Here is a 24,206-nt window from a genome sequence, read left to right on the forward strand (position 1 = left end):
TGATTAATTTGTGTCCCAAAAAAAAACAGTCACTTTTTATTTTTGTTATCTATTTTGTAAATAACTAAAAAAAAAAAAAGAACTGCGACTCTCTCCCAAGTTGCAGAAGTAACTTTTAAAATGAAATAACCCCAGTCTCTCTACAAGCAAGTGCTATGACCCAAAAATATAAAATATAAAAACCTTTGCAAAGAATTAGATTTAGATTTGTTCTTCACATAAATCAATGAATTATCCGAGTTCTATTCAGCGAAAAGCCAGCTGTCCGCTGTGGTAAATTCACACAACACGTTAGAGCTTAAACTACAAAAGCCCACTCCCCAAGGTTTTTAAAACCTGTTTCTACTAAAAGGAGAAATTCTAAAAAGATATTATGATTAACCCACTGCTGAAATAGAAGCCACCACAGAAAGCACTTTGTGGGACAAGAATTAAAGACCAGTTCATAAACTGAAAAAACAATAGTGGTTCAGTACAGTACAGCTTTCAGAGCACAGCGCCTATAGACAGGGAAGTACTACACAAACACCTGTTAAGTGTATTTGTGTTTGATCTATTTCTGATTTTTTTTATTAGGAGGTTAAGCTGTTTTTAAAGAATGTATATGCTGTACACAAAAATAATAACATCTGAAACTGCTGCAGCAATATCGTTTGTGCATTAATGAATAAAATAATTAAACAGATCAACTCACCAGTCAGCAGGAGCAGTGGTAGTAATAAGTTAAACAGCATCCCAACCACAAGGTCCCCTGCCATGTCTCTTCTGTTTCAGGGACACCGACACAGCTCCTTCAGATACTATCACCCCCTCGATGTCTGCAAAATTGTCTGAGCAATGTAGAGGGAAAGTCTAACCTGCTCAAACATTTCTCTGAAGAAAATATATGCAGCCTCGGTCAAAGCATCTTCAAATACAACAGTGAAAATACAGGAAACGTAGTTTGAGCTTAACACACTCTAAAACAAGACAGCGACGATGTCGGTCCAGTGACGAGCTGCAGTTTGAAAAAATCTGAGGAGAGCGGAGAATCTTGATTTAAAATGTGTGACGATGATGATTCCCTCCACTCTTTGCTTGTGTCTGTCACACCCTCCTTTCCCTTCCTCACCTCTTTCTCTCTCTCTGTCTCTCTCCCAGACATAATGGGTTGTAACCCTGCATCTCTGTTACTATGCTCATATTGAGACCAATCTCAGGAGAATATCCGTTATCATTACATGACTGAAAAACATGCTACCAATAATTCATAAAACCATACCAACAAACAGCAGCAAGAGAGAGAAGCTTTTTAACTCAATATTATGTCTACTCCGACTGTGCTTGTGCTTAAAAGTCAGCTTAGCGTATATTTGTGCATGTGCATGCAGAAATCTTAACATTCATTTTTGAAGTATGTTGAAACCACAGTCTAATTTCTTGATTTCTGAAACCCAGACAGATATTCATACGGCACTGTGTTTGTTTCCGCACAGCCGCGTCAGCCTGGCTCATCATATTTGCCCTGTGGGGTGAAGGGAAGTGTATCTAATATTCATGGCTGTTAGGCCATTAAGAGCTGGTGTGACTACAGAGGAATGATCAATGCAAGTACTGAGATTAACAAATACATTAATTTTACTTCAGAATATAAGAAAAAAATGCACCATCCTCCAGGGAAAAATTTCATATGACGTTTTCGTGTCTCAAATTACATTTTGATTCATATCTAAAAACCAACAACACAACAATAACAGCTGTGACTTTGCCTTTTACAGGGCCCTTAGTGGAGTGAGTTGGGGCAATTGTCAATTGTTCAATTATCAATTATTTTCAGTGACACACAAAAACAAAAGTCTATTAATAAAAATGTAAAGCTATTCTAGGCAGGGGAAATCATGCATTGAATGCTGTGAAGTCTATTTAATTTTAAGATAAAAAATTGCTGATTATTCTGTGGTGTACTGTTAAGTGCTTCTGTAATTCCAGAATATGGAAAACTATTATTGTCCCTTAAGTGAATGAAGACTCATTCCAAGACCTCAATGTTTTAGTGAAATGTTTAGAGTGTAATCAACTGAGTTATGGTTTTTAACATACTGCATACGGTTGCTACAAAGTACAGCAACATTTCCAATCAATTAATTGTCAATAGTGGTATTGAAAAGTGCTCAATTTTAAATGGGAAACCAGCTAAGAATAATGATGGAGCCAAAAATGAGTTTCGGTTGTTTATCTTCTTTAAGAATTTTACAAAAACACTCACAATACCATGACATCTCGTTTATTTATCTCCATTTAATCATCCTAATACCAAAAATAATCCAGACATTTGTAACCTTGTTAACTGAAGCGATACTAAACTAATCAAGTCTTTGTATGTATCGTCTCTAGATTATCACAAAAGCTGTTCATCTGTGGGAAGATAAACATGATCAAACTCAATGAAGGCAAAGAAACACTCAACTACTCGTCAGCAGGAGTTCTTAATTGATTATGATGAGAACGAGTGCTGAGTAGGCAGCAAAATTTTCATGACAGTGCAGTTAACAAGACCTGAGAGCCGATGTGAGGGTCTTGGGTGATGATGTTGAGGGAGGAACTGTGTGTGTGTGAGTGTGTGTGTACGTGTGTGTGTGTGTGTGTGTGTGTGTGTGTGTGTGTGTGTGTGTGTGTGTGCGTGTGTGTGTATTTGGTTATTCATGAAACATAGGTAGCAAGATAAGGAAAATTATATGTGAAGTTCTCAGTTGTCTCAGGTTTATGGTGAAAAATCTGATGTAGGTTACGGTGATGATTTGTGGAGAGGAAGTGCTGAAGCATATCAGTTTTGTTTAAGCAAAGATGTGTAACTGGAACTCCTGTTTTGGAGAATAATAGCAAGTGAGACACTCCACTATGCGGAAAAAAACAGTTTGAAGATTGAATGTTTTACAAATTCTGACAAATGTTTAGTGGCCTGGTTTTGCTTGAAACATCCTTATATCAGAGCCTTAGATTAAACATATGGTATTTGCCAAGTTGCATCACTTTTGCACTTCTCCTCGACATCTTTTCAAAGCAAAATCTGTTGCATGAAAATGTAATGAGGGAAATGTTTGAGAATGCTAAGCTGAAGAAAGTGGGAATGCAGTATCCAGTAACCAGAAATTTAAATTCAACTGCATTTTTTATCTGAGTTTCATGACAAAATATATATACCACAACAAAGAGCTAAACAAGGTGTTACACAGTTTTATTAAGGGATGCTGTAATCTGCATTTTTCATGGCATGCCCAATCTAAAAAATAATACATATGGGCATATGCTAAGTAAAGTAAGTAAGTAAAGTAAAGTTTTCTATTTGTGTGACTCATTTGTCCATATATTCATATATTATATTAAAACCCTGCAAAAACAAACAGGAGAAAAGAGGTGTGGCAGAAATGTTTTAATGTTAGTCGAACAGATGGAAGGCTGCTCCTCAGAGAGTTTCACTGATTTGGCCTGAAGCTCCAGAGAGCACCAGGTCAGCACAACACTCACTACCAAAGCCACCGCAAAACCCAAAGGACAACCGGGGATTCTAATAAAGAGCTTTTAGTCACAGATGCATTTCACTTTTCATGTGCTGAGACAAGCCCTGCTAAGCTGGCCCTATGTCCTGTTTTTTTTTTTTTTGCCATGGTTGTGTGTTTGGGTGGAGTTAGAAGGTTTGGTTATAAGATCTCAAGGTTTTCACTGGTCATGAAAAGTAAAGGATATAGATCAAAAATTTTGCCTCAATAAACTAATAAAGAATTTTCTTTATTAGTATTAGAGTCCATGAGAGAAGACCAAATGAGTGTTTTAGTGTTAAATGTTGGTCACAATCAAGAATAACTTGACACTGATATGGACAGTACTGCTGAATGTTGACTTACACAGTAAACTGCAACACAACAGGAAGATAAATTATTATAAGTTTATGAATTAACTAAATGTGTTTTGTTAGTTATCAGTTTAATATGGATCTTTGTAAGTGTTTAACCTAAAAACCTACCCAGAACACTCAGACTACAAAGACAGCCAATTTAACTCTGGAATAGTATTTCATTTAGTGTTTTTCTTTTTCCGCATTCTTATGCAGCTGTTTTTGTTGACTTGTTAGCAAAGAAATGAACCCCAAGCCCCCTGCTCAGAGTAAGAAGACTGCTGCCACCTACTGTTTAAAACACTAAACAGCAATAAAGGCCTTGGCCTGCCTCTTTGACTAATATAAAGTTTGTATTTTAAAATAATCTTGCAACACAAATTTACTGTAAACTTTACAGAGCTTCACTAAAATATAGTGAAGGCCATTAATGTTAATAATTATTTGCTTCACTGTTTATCCCATTTGAAATTAACCAATTGGGCTTGTATAGGACTGTGTGAACATTTAGCCTAACTATTGTGACAGCTTGTTTTGACAGTAGTGGTTCTATAGACACTCAAAGGTTGGTAACTAACGAGTTTATTTTCTACTTTTTTATCAGTTTCTTCCCTTTGTCTTTCTTTTAAACTGGTTTTAACCACCGTCGGGCCAACCTGCTAGGAAAATTGCACACCGGGCACCTATTGACTATTTTCACAATAGTAGCCTACCAGTAAATGCTACTATGCTACCACAGTATCAAGCTCCGGGGTTCAGCTTCTTCTTATGGGCTGTTTACAGGTCTCCCCAGTGTCCCTGAGATTCCTTAAAGTGCTGTTATTCCCACAGTCCAAAGACATGGAGAAGGCGATAAAGACATGACTTTCACCCGCCAAAGCTTGTGCCGTCGCTTTCTTCAAACACAGCGCCGTTTCCTCCGCCGTGCCGTACCGCTGACGCTGCGCTGCACCCGGGCCACGTGACGAAGCAAAGCGGCCTCTCTTCTTCTCCTCTCGGTCCTTCCTTCCCAGGGTTCAATGAGCGCTGTGTGGCCCCACCCCGTCTCTCTTCAGCGCTGACTACCTCCTCAATGTAGGCTACTATTCTCGGAGAAAGAGAAAGCGCAAGAGAGAAAAGGAGAAAATAATAACCTCCAAGAATTGGTTATTCCTGTCTTTCACCTTCCAAGACCAGCGGCCAGGAGGGGAGCGGCCTTCGCGGTGGGAATGTGCTGCTACAACAACCCCGCGTCCTATTTTTTGTGAATGTATATGCACATGTAGTCTCAAGCCTGTAGCCAATTTACCCACCTAGGATTCAACAGGAATATATATGTATGTTTGCATGTGTGTGTTCATGTGTACATATATAGGCCTATGTAGGCTATAGAAATTGAGCTTTGACAGCGGGGGTTGCTTTTTCATGTGCAAGGAACGTGGATACATTTCGAGGGATTTACACATCTTGGTCACGTTTTATTTTTTTTTATTTTTTACTCTCTTCAATGATTATTTACTTGAAGGACTTCATCGGAGCCAAGCCGGGAATCTAGAAAAAGTCTATCGGTGCGCAGTTTTGAAGGCTCGGTGGTGATGTGAGGGGCTGATAACACATTTCAGCAACAAAAGCTAGGGGCAGGGAGCGAGAGAAGGCCCTTTTGGAGGAGAAAACACAGCAAGGTACAGCCATCACAAATAAGGAGGACAATTCAGGGAAAACTGGATCGTGTCGGAGTTAGAGGTGGTGGGGGATCAGCCGAAAAGACAACCGCAGTGAGTTTGGAGCTGTTAAGGTTGATTTAATGCAGCAAATGAAAAGGAGCCGGATGACGACGGAAGCAATGAGAATAACACACATGTAGCTCATTTTGGTGTAAATTTTATTTTCTTCCTCCTGTCCTGCTGCCCCCCGACGAAGACAGCCGTCGGGGAGACGGAGATATTGATAGTATTTTACACCTATGGACGTGTTTATCATGCAAGGAGACGTGGAAACCAGCCGAGCCATTGCACGGGCGAGGTTTTCGGACACGCCGACTTCGGCTCCTTGTCACGGGCAGCAGTGAGACGCAAGACCCGGGCTTTTTGGAGATGCAAATTAGGCTATTTAGTCTGCCTCCGTTTGAGGTGAAACCCCGATTTTTGGTGTCATAACAGACTTTGTGGATTTTAGTTCATTCCGTTACTAAGTTGACGGGGGAGAGTGTAGGAAATCAAAACAAAAACTATACTGCATGTGAAGGAGGAAAAAGCCCGAGCAGGATTCAACAAACTGAGAAGGCGGCCTCGGTGTCGTCAGCAACTGTGTCCTGCCCTTTCTCTGACAGCAAAATACGCGTTATGGACACATAATTTCTACAGTGCTGCATCACTGACAGTTTTTGGAGTAGACCAAGGGCGTTGAATGGTGTGAAAGCGGATGACATTGCTGCAAAAAACCGCATGTCAACCGAGGGATCGGGAATAGTTTAGTTTATTTATTTTTCAATACAAACCCCCTCCACCTCCACTTCTCCCTTCCACCTCCTCCTCCTCCTCCTCCTCCCCTGGACCCCCTTTTTCTTTTTTTTGCGGGAAGATGGGTTGTTTGGGCAACAGTAAGACCGAAGACCAGAGAAATGAGGAGAAGGCACAAAGAGAAGCAAACAAAAAGATAGAAAAGCAGCTCCAAAAAGACAAACAGATATACAGAGCAACACACAGACTACTACTTCTAGGTGAGTTGGTTTGTATTTGTTTTACATTTTTGTTTTTTGCTTGATTTTGTACAGGCAAGTCCTCAGTCTGCAAAGTTGAGGCTCTGCTTCCTCCCTGCTTAATCTTCTGGGATGTTGTTTTGGGAAACATTGTCAACAGTGTGACATTGCTATTGCATAAGGCTAGAAATGCAGCACTGTGTTGGGTATTCAGCATGTTGCTGTCAAATTGACACCATCTACCACTACAAACACCAAAACATGCTGCAGCAGAGTCCAGACCTAGTATGACAATATTCAGTGATCAAGAGGCATAAGATGTGTAAAATGTCTGTGGTCACTACAGATCAAACAACCACTGACCTCAATCAAAGCTTGTTTCCTGTTAATTTAAAGCTAACTTGCATGTTTTTCATCACAACATTTCCTTTTTCAGCTGTACTAGTTTGGGATTACATAGCACACGTAACAATATTCATTTTAGACTTTATCATGCATAAAAATGTAAGCGGCCTGAAAATTTAGTCAACCTTACTCTAGTTTTGCTGTACATGCCAGTATTTGAATGCGTAGCCCCAACACTGTCTTAAGATAGTGCAGCTATAAGAAAATCCACACTGATACCTACTTAAAGGAGAAACAAACATGTATCATACTTAACATGTAGTGTGAGAGAGAGTGAACTGGAGGTGGGCTGGGTTTCTACATTACATAACAGACAAATAAGAGTGTCTTAACTTTCCCTGCCTTGCTCTCCTCTGTACCCTCCTTGTTTGTACAATTGCAGGCTTAACCCGTCTAAGAAGCCGTTTTGTTCTTTGTAAAAATCATAATATCTGATTACAGAAACGTCAGTGAGTGTGCGTATTGTACGACACGCCTGTATTTATACTGGAGAGGAAGTTGTGGTGACTTTAGGAAAGCAGAAGGACAGGACCCACATAAAAACCAAAACAAATATGTGTGCTTTAAAGTTAGCTACCTTTCAATTATATAATCGAATAGTTTGACTCTATACCAATCTCATGGACGTCTTGCAATTCTGAATATTTTGGAGGACATGTTGATAAGTTTTAACAGTGATCTAAGCCAAATTATAAAGTATAAAGGCTGACTCTCCATTCAAACTTTGTGCAGCCTAAAATGTACTAGGCCTTGTGTTTGGTTTGTAGAAATGTTGGAAAAAGACTGTCTGAAGTCGTACAGTCAGTGTTCTTACCATTAAGAATCTAGCAGTGAAAGTGGCAATCAGGAAACAAACCGTGGTAAATTGTTTAACATTTGTGGAGTCTTTGTTATGTGTCGGTAGCACTGAAATGGTTGTCATCTATTTGCAGAGCTAAACTTTTAGCATTGTTGTCCACCAGGCTGAAGAAGTTTATCGCTGGTGGATGTTGCAGTATAATTTTAAACTGCATCAAGAACTACACTGGTCATTGGGTTGAATAGACAGGTTACTGGATTAACTAGGTCACCATAGTTGAAGGGAAAATGGGTTTGTGGCCCTTATTCGTGGTTTGTTTCACTTTGAAGACTGGCACCTCCGAAACATGTGATGACACAAATTCTAACGCCGGGGACACACCGGACGAGGAAGCGCTGCAAAGCGTCGCGCAACTAAAATCGCGCGCGAGCCAGAGCACTATCGTTCACACAAGACGCGCATTTCTCCGCGCCCGTCGGCAAGCGCCTCTGCTCCTCAGCTGTCGTTTACTCACATTTGGAGCTGTTTTTTCATCATGCTCTCTCTCTTGTTCTTGCTCTCTCTCTCTGTTGCGTGTGTTTTTTGACACCTTGCCCCCACCCCCTATAGCCAGCCCACTGTGTCTCTCTCTTTCTTGTGTGTGTGTGTGTGTGTGTGTGTGCGTGTATCTTCATCTCTCTCGCGCTCAGTTTAGATACTGACAAATATATAAAAGCACACAAATATAACATCGCATTTGTCAGTCGCGGCGTTTTATTTTGAAAATTGTTTTAATTTTGAAAATTGACCGGATTCTCTCATTGTGTCATGTGTGACTTCCTGCCAGGATTAACGTAATCGTTGCGGCTTGCGCAAAAAATTGACCAGACGCTGAAACAATCGCTGCAGGGTGCAAGCATAGACTGTATAAAAAGATGGACGACATGACAGACCACTTAAAGTGAAGCCAAAACATTTCGAGCGCCCCCTGCTGACTGGCTGCAGTATAGGTCATAAAGCCCGCCTCCTCCATGTTAACAGGTGGGACATGGGTCAAACTATAAAATCAAAATACACGCCTGATAAATTTTTCTCAAACATGGTTTCTGTCATTATAGCTAGTTCTTATCATGCTGATTTACGTCCAAGTGTTCATTTTTCTGACAAGTTTATTTTTAATTAGTTATTTGATGCTGTCAAAATGATGATTGACAGCTCTGTTGACAAATCCAGCTCCTGCAGCCAATCAGTTCTGGGTGAGCAGAGCGGAGGACAATCCGCGAGTAGAAACGTAACTAAAACGATCACTACAGTCATTGAAGTTTCCATACCTGTGAACGTTAACCTTAGACCAACATAGAGAAGCTATTCTGCTGTTAAACACGCATCCGGTGTGTCCCCAGCGTAAATTGTTTTTGAGGCATAGCAGTTATTTCAAGTAACACTTTAACAGACTGGACTCTTTTACACTCAAGATGAAATTACTATTACCAAATCTCCACAAGATTCGTTTAATCCTTTTATCAGCTGTAAAATTGCTTGTCCTTCCATAATTGAAGTGGACTTGTTGTGTTTTATCATTGGAAGATTTTAAATTGACATTGAACTTGTAATGCGCTATAACCGCAATATTTGCGAAACAAAATGACAATCCAGTGTGCAAAAAGCCCTACAAAAGTTTGTTAGTTGTTAGCTGATATACAACAATTGACTGAAAGTGTTGCTTCCTGCCACAGAGATAATTCACATTTTAGATCAGAGTTGATGACTTTTCTCTTGCTGCTCATTGACATGTTGTACAATTTACATACTTTAGGTATGCATTACTGTGGCATATCTTATCCATAAATTTCATGTCTCAGGTTCAGATTAGATATTTTAACCCCTGATCTGAAAATATGTCATTTATGTTGAAGATTCTTTGGAGCTGACTAAATCTACCAGCAGCCATGCTAGTTAAAACATAATTACAAAGAAGTTTTATGGTTTCTTTCATAACTTCTCTTGCGGTAGAAACAATGGGGAGATTATGTTTTCATCCCAAATGTACTCTTACATTTCCTTAACATCTGTGCCATTCATAAACTTAAAAGTATAAAATATACAAGGAAATGTCTATTAAATTATAAATATAAAAGAAGAAGAATCAGACAAAACCATAAGGGGGATTTGTAATGTCCTTAACATTTTAAATACTTGGATGCAGTTTTGCTGGTACTGAAAAGGATTCAGATTCAATACCACACTTGACTTTTTAAACATGAAAACATAAATGTTTTTTAATACACATGCCCCGAAATCACCACTATATTGTTGTACTCTACCATTTAATGCAGGTATTTTTTAAGATGCTGTTGCCCTAGATTATCTGATTAATTAGACAATGTAGCGTGGGAAGAGACATGGAGATGGGGTAGAAAGAGGAGAGCTGGCATTGTGACATGAGGTCATCCGTCAGATTTAAGAGCATGATGTTATGAGTTCATGATATGCTCTGTAGCTTGTTGACCCACAAAAAGTTCAGCCCCAGACTCTTCTGTGGCTTGTTTGAAAATGTGCTTGACTACCACAAAAAGGTCCTATGGGTGGTAAACTTTGGCTATTATATCCTGATAAATCTTGTCGGTCAAACCACTTTATATTACACTGTTCATTAGAATGATTTTTGGTAATGACTCAAATGTCAGGTTCAAGTAGAGACTTTAAGTTTGAGGACATTGGACAATGGACAAGTAGTTGCAGTTGTTCTTACACATTTGTTTTTTTCTCCCAGAGATCAAACATGGCAAACATCAGTCTCTCATCGGAGATGTCACACCTATGCCTTCATACTGGATCTTATTATTGCAAATATTCTCAGTTTCAATTCCCTGTTTTCACAGAGTTTGTGTCAGTCGATTCATCACCAATCCTAAAGTCACTGAAAACTCATCAGGTGCTGCAACTAACCTGTGCACATAACATAAACCACAGCTTCCCTTTCTAAATTAGACTCTATTTTATTTATTGGTTTATTTAACAAGGTTGCTGTAATGACTCAAAATAGCTTAGATGGCTTGTTAACAAGACTGAGGACTGTGCTCTCTGAGTGCCTTATAGGATGGGAACAATGCAAAGAGCAGAATTTGATCAAATGGTAGGCTAAAATGCAGAGCCCATAACTGGATGACAAATGCGTACATGAATAGATGCAACTAACAACATCTTAAAACATAAAAACTAATTTTGTGGAGGTACAGCAAATTGAAATATACATGTCTGCATAATGGATGTGGTCATCAATGCAGTGGGAACATTATTTAAAATTTGAACCCTCCTAACAAGAAAATCTGGAGTGCTGTAAATGCCAGACTTAAACTTGTTTTTGAGTATACAGCCTGCCAAACTCAAATGTGATACTATAGTACCTGCTTTTGAAGATAAATGTTTAAATTTGCTTTTATGGAAAAGTTTAAAGTCAGTCATCCTAAAACCTAAAAATGTAATTGTATGATTCTAATCACTGTGTCTAGTTAAAGCTCTTGTGAGGAACTTTTGGTTTGTGTTGATTTTGGTGACCCCTGTGGACAAAGCCGTACCTCTTATTTCTTTGCTGATTTTGTCCTGTACATGCTTAAGTGGTGGTTTTAAACAAAAATTTTCATCCTGCTTTTTTTAACAGTCATATGTATCGCTCACTTTAATTTTTGCCCTGGAAAAATTAAACAAAGGCAACATGCAGTTCATCACTTCGTCTGACACTTACCCCCTGCCAGCAGTTTCAGGCATTAAAAATAACTATATAGAAATAATCAATCTTGTCGCTGATGGTCTGGTTTGCTTTTGTAGGTTATATAGAGTCATCAGAATTAATTTCAGTCAGTTTCAAAACCAGCGAAAAACTCCTCACACAAGCTTTAAGTAATCCAGTTTATTATTTCTTCTGTAACCATGCAGTGTCTCTCCCAGTTTTCCCAAATAAAGTCACAGTCATTTAAGAAACTTCCTGTTTGCTGGCTTAAAGTTTCCTTTAGGGCATAGGTCACAGTCAAAACAGCTTATGAACTTCAAAATTGAAAACCATTTAGTCAGGTACAGGGGCATGTATCCAGATAAGGGAAATGGAGCTACACCACATATACTGTAAAGTGGTATTTCAGACAACTGTGAATTGTGTGTGTTGTTGTTTCACATGTCATGTCAGATTCCTAATTTCTCTCTGACCCCCACCCACCCCCAACCCCCTCTCTCTCACTTTCTCAGGAGCTGGAGAGTCAGGAAAGAGCACCATAGTAAAACAGATGAGAATACTACATGTCAACGGCTTCAATGCAGAGTAAGTATGATATAAGGTTAAGGCTTAGATGTACCTGAACTTATATTCAAAGTCGGTTTAGTGCACCAGTCAATACTGTGTCCCAGTTCTGGGTTTGGACCGACAAAACCTGATCCTCCTCACACACCTTGCAGAGGCCAAACATTGGCTTTCATCATCTTTTTGTGAATCTGAAACTGACACCTTAATGAGTCTACCCTTAAAGACTGGCTGATGTGGTATGCTACTGCAGGTTCCATGAGGCCTCAGTTCACAGTAAGATCTGTGACATCTGACTTTAACACAAGGCTATTTACTGTTTAGCCTACAAGGTAAACAGTATAGATACCTAAATATGACCTCTGTTTATTAGTTTTAAGTGTTGCAAACTAAAACAATAAGTGAAGTTAAGTTTTTCATAAAGCTTCAATTATTTGCATTTTTCAGGCATTTTTTGGACAGCTCCATGTGTTGTTGTTTTTACTTGTGATTAATGTCCACTTAAATCTTTTGACTGAAACTGACTAGCAAGCGTATGTATCTTGTGCTAGCTGCCTAGCTGCTCCATGTAAAGTCAATATAGATGTAAGTTTGCTGATAAGTTAATGCTGTCTTCCCTCTGTTAGGAGAAAATCCTTGACTGAGGCAAGTAGTTAAGATATTGGGATGGTGTTCTAACATCAAGCTCCATGATGTCAGGAACTTTATCTTCCTGTATCATCCAATAAGCTTAGCTGAAGGCATGCAAATCTTATGGTAATTGTAGTAGTTGACTTCATTGGTTATTATTTTTGTAATATCTTTGTCAGAATAACTAGGCTGGCACTGGTAGCTCAGCTGGGTGGTATTCCATCAAGAGTGCTAAAGAACAAGCCTGGCTTATTTTGATAAGTCTTGCTAAGTGAAGTGAGAGTGGCTTATATAATCTAACTGCTCAGTAATCAAGGTAATTTATACCACATAATTAGTCTGTTGAGTGTCAAGCTTAATTAAGCAGTGTGTCAAACAATGACCAACAAGCGGAAAGAGACACCAAAGAGACTTATCTGTCAGATATATTTTTGTTTAGATTGTTATTTCCCCCACCAACTGTGTGTTCCCTTCCAGTGCTGCTAAGATTCAGTCAGTGTTTATCAAGAGGGATACATGACAGCTGCTATAGTAACAAAAGCAAATTTAACTTTGCCAGTTTGGAAACATGTCCACTTTAAACCAGATAATAATGGAGAGTAAGCGAGTTCAGACAAAGCAGTATACAAAATCTGCACCAGAGAGGTCCCTGTGAAATAGGAACCTACATCAAATTCACTCTATAAGTGTAAAGTGAGGCTAATTGACAGGAGAATAGACATAGCTACATTTAAGTTTATTTTCGGTCTATTGATAATGGGGCCCAGTCTTTGATAATAAGGAGCTGTCTTTTGTTTCTAAAACACAGAACGAATGTTTATTTAACATTTCATGAATAAAAACAACTGAAATAATATGTAGGCTTGCATTCCTTATGCATGAAGTCTTTCTGCATTTTGTTTGCCGAACCATCTCCCTCACTTTTTTGCTTGAGATGTGCACAATGCCAGCTTGTTTAAGCCTCATTACAGTTGACATTGATTTAACACGGCTGAATTGTGATAGTGGAATGGCTTAAACCTTAAATGAAAGTCGAAGTTAAAGCCAGGCTTTTCCTTAGCTGCATTGGTGGACACCACTGGTAAATATAACACATAGCCTACCAAGGCTGAGTCTTTGCTGAGTCTTTACTGATTCAGTCCCAGGCCCCTTGCTGCATTTCTGTCTGCACATTATTGTTCCAACACTTTTGACCTAGACGCAGACCTAGGCACTTGTAAATATTTTTCCAGATATAGTTTTTTTCCAATGTTATAAGGAGACACCCAGCTTCTGTCCCTTTTTAATTTTAGACATGCTTTGCTTTAGTGGATGTAATTTTATTTTTTTTGTCTGGTTTTTGGCATGCTTTGTTTTTCAATTATCTAGATGAGTCTTTAGACACACTTGTCTCAAGTATTTTATTAAGAATTCTGCTGCTTTCAATTTCTTGCTTTTTGGTTGCAGGATCACATCCTTGGCTTTTGTTTCAATGAGCAACACGTGTCAGTGACTTGGCATGTATTTCTCTGTTAGTTGTAATGGGGATGGAATTATCTTTGCAAAGTTTAACTAGAAAGTCAGCACCTTAGGCAGGCAACGGCGTATGACCAAGCACGTGACTCCACAACATTGAGCTGTGTGTGTTTGTCAATATGTCTGTGTCTGTCAAGGCCTTGTAACAGTGTTTGGATGTCTTCATTAACAATCACTACATCAATCAGTCAAATCACTGAGAGCGCTGGGATGTGCCGTTTGTATTTTTGTATACTTAGACATGTACAGTATTTCTGTATGTGTAGTTAACTGGAGTACTCATTTGATAAACTACATGTTACTTCTCATGGGCTCATGTTTTTGTAAGCCTGGATCTGGAGACAGGACATACTTAGTGATTTAGGACTTAAAGGGTTCAAAACGTCTGTGATGACACAGTTTGGGTGAACGCAATGAGTGTTGTGGTAACCTTAAGGTCAGAGTAAGTGGTTTAAGAGGAGCCGATTTCTAGTACCAATGCTGGACAGATTTACTAAGGAAGGAAGGAATGAATGACTGAGTTAACTCTCTCTCTATTCTTCTCAACTATGACTGAGCTGCCTTTGGGCAAGGCATATAACTGCCAGCTGCATCACTGGAGCTTTTAAGTAGTCAAGAGTTAAGAACTGTTCTAATAATCCTCTGTGTGAATGTATGACTAGACATCATCCCTATTACAAGTTGTTTCTTGTTTTCTTGTCTTATTCCCATCTTGATAACCACACAAAGCATGCAATCGTACTCTTAATTTGAAGAGCTCTTAAACAAGACCATGCGATCAGGTTGAAAATGTAAACATGGCCTTCTCAGTGTCCCTCCTAACACAATACACTGGTGCACATTGGCCTCAAAGGCTTCTCAAACTTTGTTACTGTTTATCAATTAGTATAGGACAGATATTTCATTCTATTTGTATTTTTCTGTACAATACATGCAATTATTTTCGTGAGATCTTACTGCAGGATTAATTCAAACCTTCATGGATCAAATTCTGAACCACATGTTTAACGCATCATAATTTAAGATTTATTAAATCTTGTCAAAGTTGCGCTTTCTAAGAATTTAGTACTCACATACTTTAATTTGTGTTATTGAGGAATTAACTAGAGTGCACATTTTTTGTTGGATATTTATAATTATTATTATCTTATCTATCAATAATATGGTTGCATCGACATGGTAGCTTGTCCCAGAAAGGTGTGTGTGCCAGCTTATGTGTATGCATTTTGTACAATAATTTGTTAATACATTGTGTTTTCGTTGGAGAGAGTACATTGTCAGTATTGACCTATTTATGTTGATTATGATATCAATTAATTTAGATCCTCTGTCCTCTTTCTTTATCTTTACACGTTTAAGCTGATCAAGACTTTAGCAATAGTTAGCTTCAATTTCTTGCTTTTTGGTTGCCTGATCACATCCTTGGCTTTTGTTTCAATGAGCAACATGTGTCAGTGATTTGGCATGTATTTGTCTTTTAGTTGTAAGTGTGTTAAGGGCATTTATAACTTTTCTTGTTTAATGCACAAAAGCTGGGCACATATAAGCAAAAGACACAAAGGGGTGGCATTTTGTTTTAGGCATAACATTAATGAAACCAACTATCCACAAGCCTACCACTTGCACCACTTATAGAGCCGAAGGGCATTGAGTCGACCCCAGCCAACATTGGGAAAGAGGTGGGGTGCACCCTTGACAGGTCGCCAGTCAATCACTGGGGTGACACAACGAGACGTAGAAGCATTCACACACAGATTCACACCTACGAGCATTTTATAGTGACCAAATTAACCAAACTTGCATGTCTCTGGACCATGGGAGGAGTAACCTGAAAACAGGAGCAAGGAAACGTAGAACATGCAAATTCCACACAAAAAGGCCTCAGCCATCAGGTTGTGAAGAAATTGTGCAGAAATGTCCCATGTGAAATTTTTTTTAAAAATGTATCAATAAAAGAGGCTAATTTATCCCCTTTATCAATGACATAGAACTACTGGAAATACAATGTGCTGTTGTCTGGGCAGGATTAGGTGAAAAATAGTGTCACAGCAGACACAATTTGTGCCATCAAGCTAAATCCTCTTTTGTGTGTCTCAGTGTATTCTGTTTTGTTAATTTGTATCATTGTGTTAACAGTTTAATTGTAGTGATGTCATTTTTTTATTGTCTGCATTTAAAAGTTTCACTCATGGTAAGGTAAAAGTTATCAGGAAAAGTTTTACTGTAAAGCTGTTTATTTCATTATAATATTATGTTCTGTGTGATTACTGGAGTCCTTATTGCAATCTAAAAATTAGACTGCAATAAAGTTATGTATGCGTAGAAGCTAATACTGTGTACAGACAAAATCTTACCCATACTCATTTTTTTCACAAATTTTACACATTAAGTGCAGGATACTCATCACCCAGTAAGTGAAAACAGCTATTTAATGATTCCGTGGCTCTGAAGAAGCTTCCAAAAGTTTGAAAAAAAATAACCACAATGGCTTTAACAGTTATACTAGAATAGACTTGAAACTTTGGGTGGGCATTTCAGAAGTAGAAAGAGTATAACATAAGAACCTATTGTGTTGCATTATTGGAAATGTAGTAATTTGCATTTTGAAGCAGGACCCATACTAGGGACTGAAAGTAAGTTTATATGACTATATGGACCCTTTAATAGCCCTGGTTAATATTGCAGTCTTCCTATTTATGGAGATTAGGAGGCTGAAACTAAAAATGTGCATCGGGAACATGGTCATTCGAGGTGGACCTCCATGTAGCAAGAGTGAGAAACAGTGGATATCAATGTACCGTGTATCTCTTTCTTTCTTTTGTATTTTTTACTATTGGTTTGAAGATGTTCTAATGTCTGTACGTAACAGCTGTACAGCAATGATCCTGACATGTCACATGATTATGACTGAACCTGTGTGTCTGTTTCAGAGAGAAGAAGCAGAAAATTCATGACATCAAGAATAATATAAAGGAAGCTATTGAGGTAAATGGCCGTGTGACTTATCATTTTTTGTTGTTAATTTACAAAAACAGCCAAATTGGTATAGATCCTTTACTGGATTTAATTGAATTGTTCATACACATGGGCAGATAATAAGTCCTGCTTTCTTGTGGATATTCAAATATCATATCCTCTGTCATCCATACATAAATACATTGCTTTTCATTGGTGTTTTTTGACAGACCATAGTTACAGCTATGAGCACTCTGACACCACCAGTGCAGTTGGCATGCCCAGAGAACAGGTACCGGATTGAATACATTCTCAACCTCGTCAGCCAGAAGGACTTTGAGTTTCCCTCGGTGAGTAGTACAGTATAGACATTGTAAACACACACACACTCGCACTCACACTCATACACCACACCCTCAGAAATATGATTGTCTCACCAGAAACGTTTCCATATCAATGCAGTTTTACCGTGTGGTTGCAGTTTTAACTTCTGTTAGAAATACTTTGTACTAAAATTTTGAACACATACACTAACATATGTATGTTAGTATGGAATACATTTGCAACATTTGCAATATGTGCAGGCATCTGTTTGGGCATTTCAGGAGATGATAGTAGGTAATAGGCTGAAATCCCAGGTGATAGTCCCTTGACACCATTAGGAAACACTGAGGTTTACTTAGGCCTTATGGGTAATTTCTGTGTGAGTTTAGTATTCTCAGTAGGAGTTTCTCATTAACTAACTGTCCGAGCCAAGAGACTAAACCACAGAATCTGAGAGTCTTGTTTATCCACAGCCAGTTATGGAGCTTAATTCACTTTTCCATTTACCTGCTTGTGAGAAAGGTTGAGAGCCAGCAGCAGAACACTTTAATCTGTGCTTTAACTCAAATTCTATGCCATGATAAAAAACAAAAAAACAAAGGAAGGAAACAAAATGTTTTTAATTATGTTTTTGAAAAATTACCTGAATGTCACTTAAAAGTGATTTAAAGAACAGTTTGTTGTAGGAAGATTGGCAATTTCGTTCTCCAGCTCCTCTAGTCTGCATGTTGAAGTGTCTTTGGACAAAAATGGGAAACCCAAATCCTGAAGGCATAGCTGGTGTAAATTAGCTAAATCAGATGCCATTGGGCTCCTGATTGCATGGCTCCTCTGCCATCAGTTTATGAATAAGTGTGTGATTGGGTGAATATAGGGTAAAGCTCTTTGAGTGGCTCGCAGACATTAAAGTAGCTCATAGGTGCAGTCCATTCACCATTAATAGTAAATGAGCTCAAACTCATTAAAACACTGTTCTGGTCCTTTTATACTGTGCTTCAAGAAACAGAGCTCATGTTAATAATGTCATGTGTTCCAGAAAGATGAGTGTTTTGACTTGCCTGCTAATTCATTGTCGTAAGTTGCTAATAAGTAGAAATGATGGTGATGATGGAAGAGCATTAGGCAGCTAAAGTGCCTCTTGTTTCTGCACATACAGTCATAAAAGGGTCCTTGAGCAAGACACTTGTTGCTTACAGCTCAAGAGGTTCTGTTTTTTTGTGTTTTTTAAGATGGTTTTTGTCATTTTTTACTTTTTATTGGACAGAGATTAAAGAGGCAGTGACAGAGGCATGACATACAGCAAAGGTTGAGTGCACAAGTTGGACCTTGGTAATATGGCATGTAGGCCTGCAACTAACAACTATATTGATAGTCGACTGGTTATCGATTATTGACAACTAATCCGATAATGATTTGCACAATGGCTTAATAGCTCTTATTAAGCTCTACTATCAGCTTTTAAATTTAGTTGGAGGTTCTTTTAATGTGCATGTGCTAACAACAATAAAGACGATAAAAATGAGGTCTTCATTCAAAAACGTTAATTAATAAACGTTGCTGCTGATTTGGCTACTATTGCCATTAAACTACTGCCACCATAAAGTTGATGGTGCAGTGCTTCCAGACTTAAGAAGTATTAGGATGCGATGGTGTTGCATTGGCCACTGCCATTTTGCTATGTTTTGTTTACCTGTTGCTTCCCAGTCGCTAATTTGCATGCGCAACTCTCAGCTGAGATAGTAAGGATGTGAGATGGCTTACCTCTCAGCAACTCAGCTCTGGAAAATCATGTTATGTCTGCACACAGCACGAAAAACATGTGCGATGACATAACTAACTAATTAGTGACAATTAAATTAATTGGTAAACAATTGGCATTGGTTGCACCCCTAATAGCATGCGTTGTAAGGTGCTCAAAGTGGCTGTGTTTTTAAGCTTATGCTAAAATCCGACCTTCTAATAAATTACATCTCACATACACCTGTTCACACCCAGCATTAGAACGTCTCTCCAAATGCGTCTCCAGTCACCACTTTTGATCAGATCTCATTTGCCCGCTTTATATGCATATTAACTGGTAGCCTTAATCGTCTTTATTGGCCTATTAAAACACCAATAGTTAAAATTGTGATGCAGAGTCGCAACAGATAAGAGAGACAGAGACAGAAAGACTTGGACAACAGGAGACATGGAGCGTGTATGAACTCCACTGCAGACCGGAGTCTCTGTTTACAGTGACTGACAGACAGACAGACAGTAATCGATCTGTGTGATAGACAGATAGATCTGTGTTGTATAAAAGTGTGTCTCCTCTTTGAAATGTCTATCTGTACTGCACTGAATTATGATAAACTACAATGAATGGCTTGTGGGTCACATCTGTCACCTGTGTCCAGGCACTGCCTACCCTGCTTTCCACATCCCTGTCAGGGATAGTCACGTTTAGAAAAATAGAATGAAAGTTGGTTGACCAAATCACTTCTCCCACCCACTGGTGGCACTGCCAGGCAGAGGCGTAGGGGGAGCAGGTGTGTGTCACGGAAGCCGGGGGACAGAAAGATTGTGGTGAGTGAGGTTGTAGCGATAACGAGCGTAAACGAGCTAACGTGAGCATGGCTCAGCAGTGAGAGACTGAGGACCTTGTTGCATCATTATATTCTAAACATTATAAGGCTAAAGGTTCCCTTCATAAAGATGTACAAAACAGTTGTTTAATAGGTAACATCTGTAGCTCTTCTGTTTGGGAGAACTGTACTGTATGGGGTATAAGGATGGTATACAGGTGTGTCGTGTTCAACTAGTTGTTATGGACCCGTCTGAGCCAACAATATCAGCGCTGTTTTTTTTTTTTGGTCCCTATCCAGCAGTGAATACAGCCCACTATAATGTAGTATGGAATTACATGAAGAAAGATTTTATTTTTTTTGTCCTAAAGCGCATGACTGATGATATTAAAAGAGCCATTTGTTTTTTAAACACATGATGAGTCTGATGTAATGGAGAACTAAATGATGAAAGAATTTTCTTGCATTTGAAGGCCGATGCAGCTGAAAAGATTTCTCTCACAAATTTGTTTGCTTTGCAATTAAAGAGATTTTTTCTTTATAAGTACAGACCATTTTCCAGGTTTAGTCACTATCTGAAGCAGCTGAGGAAAACTACGATGTACAACTGCGACCATAAAATGTATCAATTGATTAATCAACAAAATTATACGTTACCTATTTTGCAAATCGCTTAATTGAGTATTTTTAAAGCATATTTGTTTTAGGTGCTTTTTTTTCATACATGATAGTAACTGTTTTTTAAATAGTTAGTTTTCCACAGCCCAAGTTGATGTCTTCAAAGGTTCTAAGGTATTCAACACAATTTTTTATATGGTGAAAATTATCAATTGATTGATTTAAAAAATAATCAGAATATTTACCGATAATGAAAAGAATCCTCAATATCAGTCCTAGACGGATCAACCTAACAAAAGAGTTTAAAGGGAGGAAAATTAAACCTTTTTACATACCAGGTTTATTTTAAGGATGCAGAGATTCAAAGATTTGGATGCAATAACTCTTTACTACAATCCAACAAACAGGTTTTCAAGGACTCCGAGAGTATAACCATATGAGTCTAACTCTCCATTTGGAAATGAAAATACAGGCTCTTTAATTATTATTTTGATATAAAATCCATACTCATAAACTGAGCATTAACTAAGTTTTATTTTTTCTTATATCATTTTATACTATTTGAGTTCATTGTCATTGTCATTTCTAAATAATTATTAAGATTATTGAGTTACACTGGTGTTTTGTAAAATGTTATGGTACATGATACTAGGGCTGAACAATATATCTTTAAACGCTATTGCGATGTGCACATGTGCAATAGTCACATCGCAGGTCGTGCGATTGTGATGCAGTGAAACACGTCATGCCGTCACTTGATTGTTGCTCTGTACAAAATGAAAACTTTGCAGTTTCTTGTTTTTCCATGACAAATCTACAGGAAAAGTCTACCTGATATCACAAAGTCCAGCTCTTCACTAGAGCACAGACTGACCTGACCGCTGTGCAGCAGACTCTGTGTGTCACCTGCCTGCAAACTGTGGACAGGCACGCGACGCTGCTGCCCTCACAGATTATGTCAGCGGGATGATTGAGGTGGACACTAGGTTACTTGAGGTGGCTGATAAGTTAGAGTATTCGTGTTATCAGCGGTGCCTCGTCCTGTTGCTGGTGAACGCTGTGGTCACATAAACTGACAGTTCACGGCTCGGACGTGCTGCAAAATGTGTGAGGTTGTGGGGTGGTGAGCTTTCGTTTCAAAAAGTTACTGTCCCGGGGTGATCAATGGCATACTGTATAAGTAACGCAACTGAAGCCCACAAGTCTAAGCAGGAGAACGTGGTGCTCCACCTGTACTGTCCTTTTCATGCTGGTGTCAATGTCGTTGAATCAAGTGTGGAAAAAAATAGGAGGGGGGGTTGTGTTTTGTGAGAAGAAAATTGATTTTAAATTCCAAAATAATAAAAAGTCTGATTAGTAATTGTTTTTATATGAGAAGACACTGCGTGTATCTGGTATGATTTCCTGTATTTTTATAAATCGCCTCAAATATCGCTGAACAAAAAATTCTAAATGTTATTTTTTTCCAATATTGTGCTGCCCTGAATGTTACAGAAATAAATAAGATCCAGGTTTAGAAATGCTTTAATAATGCTTTAATACGGTTAATAAAGGGTTACTCTTGGACAATAATGAACCATTTTATTCCAAAATGGAGCCAATAAAATTAAAAGGGCAACAGGTGTACATTATGATCTAGTCAAGTTACAATTGTCTCCAGATACATTGATTTTTTAATTTATTTATTTCCCTGGTGGCAATAGCTCTTGCTTTTAACCCTGGTTGATTTTTAGCAAGTGAGTTGACAGCAAACAAATTTCTTACTCAGAAATACATTATTATGACAAGTAAGCTGTTTCTGAAAAAGTTAATTTTCCTGTTTTCATGTGGGAGGCTCTTTTTAACCAGTACACTGTGCTGCCCCAGAAATTCCACTAAGGCTGAGCAATTGGGAAGTTGGTTGTTGTTTGGCTTCACTTGTTTGTCACTTTATGACATCCAAGGGCAAGGAATAGTTTCCGAGTTGTGAAACAGGATGGTGAAATTGTGTGTTTAACATTAATAAGGACAGTTCATGGATACAGTAACCTTAAGCTGTTAATGTGCTTGACGAGCCGACACACACAAAACACTCTGCTGAGTCCCTTTTGTTGATCTGTAGTGGAAGTGTGTTGTGTCTAACAACACAACATATAACATATCCCATTCTTTTTTCTTTTGTTTTATGCTTGCAACTCATGATTATTATCGAATAATCTACCAAGCAAACACTACAACAAAACAACGCAAAACACAAAATCCTCATGTTTGTAGAAGCTTGTGCTTTGCTTGTGGTCAAATAGCATCAAACAGTAATTTCTACAGATTTTTGGCCTATTAAAACAAAAAATAATAATTATAGAGAAACTTCAAAACATTGGAATCGCCTTGGCACCACTACTGCTATTAATAAATATACTACTGTATATAAATGCAGATGTGTCACATGCTGTAGGTGTGTGCTGCTTTAAGTTTTTCTGTTACCAGCTTTGATGTTTTGCCCAGATCACTGAGTTTTCAGCAACTTTCCAACATCATTAAAATGAAATGTACAGGACGTTTGCTATTCATTAAGAAGTTAATCCATGATGTGTCCCAGCATGTGAGTGAGTGAGTCTGTCTATTGTGCCTGGATACAGTAAGGTGTCTCTGTTTTCATCCACCTCTATTTACCTTTACAGACATGTACACGGGCATTGCCCAGGCACAACGTACACTAAATGTGGTGTCAACAAAGTGCTGAGCATCTGGTGCCCTCAGACGCACATTATGGACGGCACTCAACCCTGTCCGTCTTCATTTCTTGTGTCATAGCTGTCATATTTGTTGTAAGATACACAGTAAATAACATGTTGTAACCCTTTCAATCCTTTATTCAGCAGACAAACTGTTGGTTGACAATATTAAATCAAGCAAAGGTTGTATAATGTTTTACTTGTTATACAGCAGGTCATCAAACTTTGCCATGAGATGAAACTGAGTGAGTGTTTCCCAATTTCATCTTAAGCAAGCTTTTGATGATTGCATCATGTCAGCTTGGTTAACACGTAATGTTTTTTCTAGAAGCAGCAAGAACGAATTTGGTACTCTTGAGTTTCTGTCTGACAGTCATGTATTTCTGTTTCCCTATTGTACCTCAGGAATTTTACGACCATGCGAAGACACTGTGGCAGGATGAGGGGGTCAGGGCATGCTACGAGAGATCTAATGAGTACCAGCTAATCGACTGTGCCCAATAGTAAGTAACCACCTGTCATTCCAGATACATGGTGACATGTCCTTTCCACTGAGGTCTGAGGTTTGAAAAATATGACTCTATTTTTGTTTACTAATTTTACTGGCCCTGTCAGTGAGGCATTGATTTAAGTATTTTTAGATGCCTAATGTTTTGTCTTTTCTGTAGTTGGTTGCATTTTTTATTTGGTTTTTGTTCGCACTGCAAGTTTACAAGTGAACCAGGGCCAGAAAATTGGGGGGCTTGAAACATTGTGGTGGTTCTGGTTTGTTAACATGAGGCGTTTTATCTAAAAAGTATAGACTTTGTATAAATTGTAGTTTGGAGTCGATTTATATGAGGTACATATAAATAGTGAATA

At 38.4% G+C, this 24,206-nt stretch overlaps 2 protein-coding genes across 3 annotated transcripts in view; one reads left to right on the forward strand and one right to left on the reverse strand.

Annotated features, from left to right (window-relative positions):
- The window catches only part of LOC138589232 (piezo-type mechanosensitive ion channel component 2), a 31,619-nt gene extending 30,861 nt beyond the window's left edge, over positions 1–758 (reverse strand). The window contains exon 1 of the mRNA XM_069659431.1: positions 695–758. Within this exon, the coding sequence (XP_069515532.1) occupies positions 695–758 (64 nt within the window). The remainder of the gene's footprint in view (positions 1–694) is intronic.
- A 4,164-nt stretch (positions 759–4,922) lies between these two features.
- gnas (GNAS complex locus) overlaps positions 4,923–24,206 on the forward strand; it is a 30,318-nt gene continuing 11,034 nt past the window's right edge. Inside the window, exons 1-5 of one of the 2 annotated variants that reach the window (XM_069659730.1) lie at positions 4,923–6,569; positions 11,974–12,046; positions 17,101–17,155; positions 17,356–17,475; positions 23,751–23,848. In XM_069659730.1, coding sequence (XP_069515831.1) covers positions 6,431–6,569; positions 11,974–12,046; positions 17,101–17,155; positions 17,356–17,475; positions 23,751–23,848 — 485 coding nt within the window. In that variant the 5' untranslated portion in view covers positions 4,923–6,430. Of the gene's footprint in view, positions 6,570–11,973; positions 12,047–12,283; positions 12,358–17,100; positions 17,156–17,355; positions 17,476–23,750; positions 23,849–24,206 lie in introns of those variants that run through there. The other variant, XM_069659731.1, reaches the window with a different exon arrangement.

The sequence above is a fragment of the Semicossyphus pulcher genome, unplaced genomic scaffold (assembly GCF_022749685.1).
Source record: "Semicossyphus pulcher isolate SPU_LCO1_2020_fin unplaced genomic scaffold, fSemPul1.0.p SCAF_13, whole genome shotgun sequence".
In the NCBI taxonomy this organism is placed as follows: Eukaryota; Metazoa; Chordata; class Actinopteri; order Labriformes; family Labridae; genus Semicossyphus; species Semicossyphus pulcher.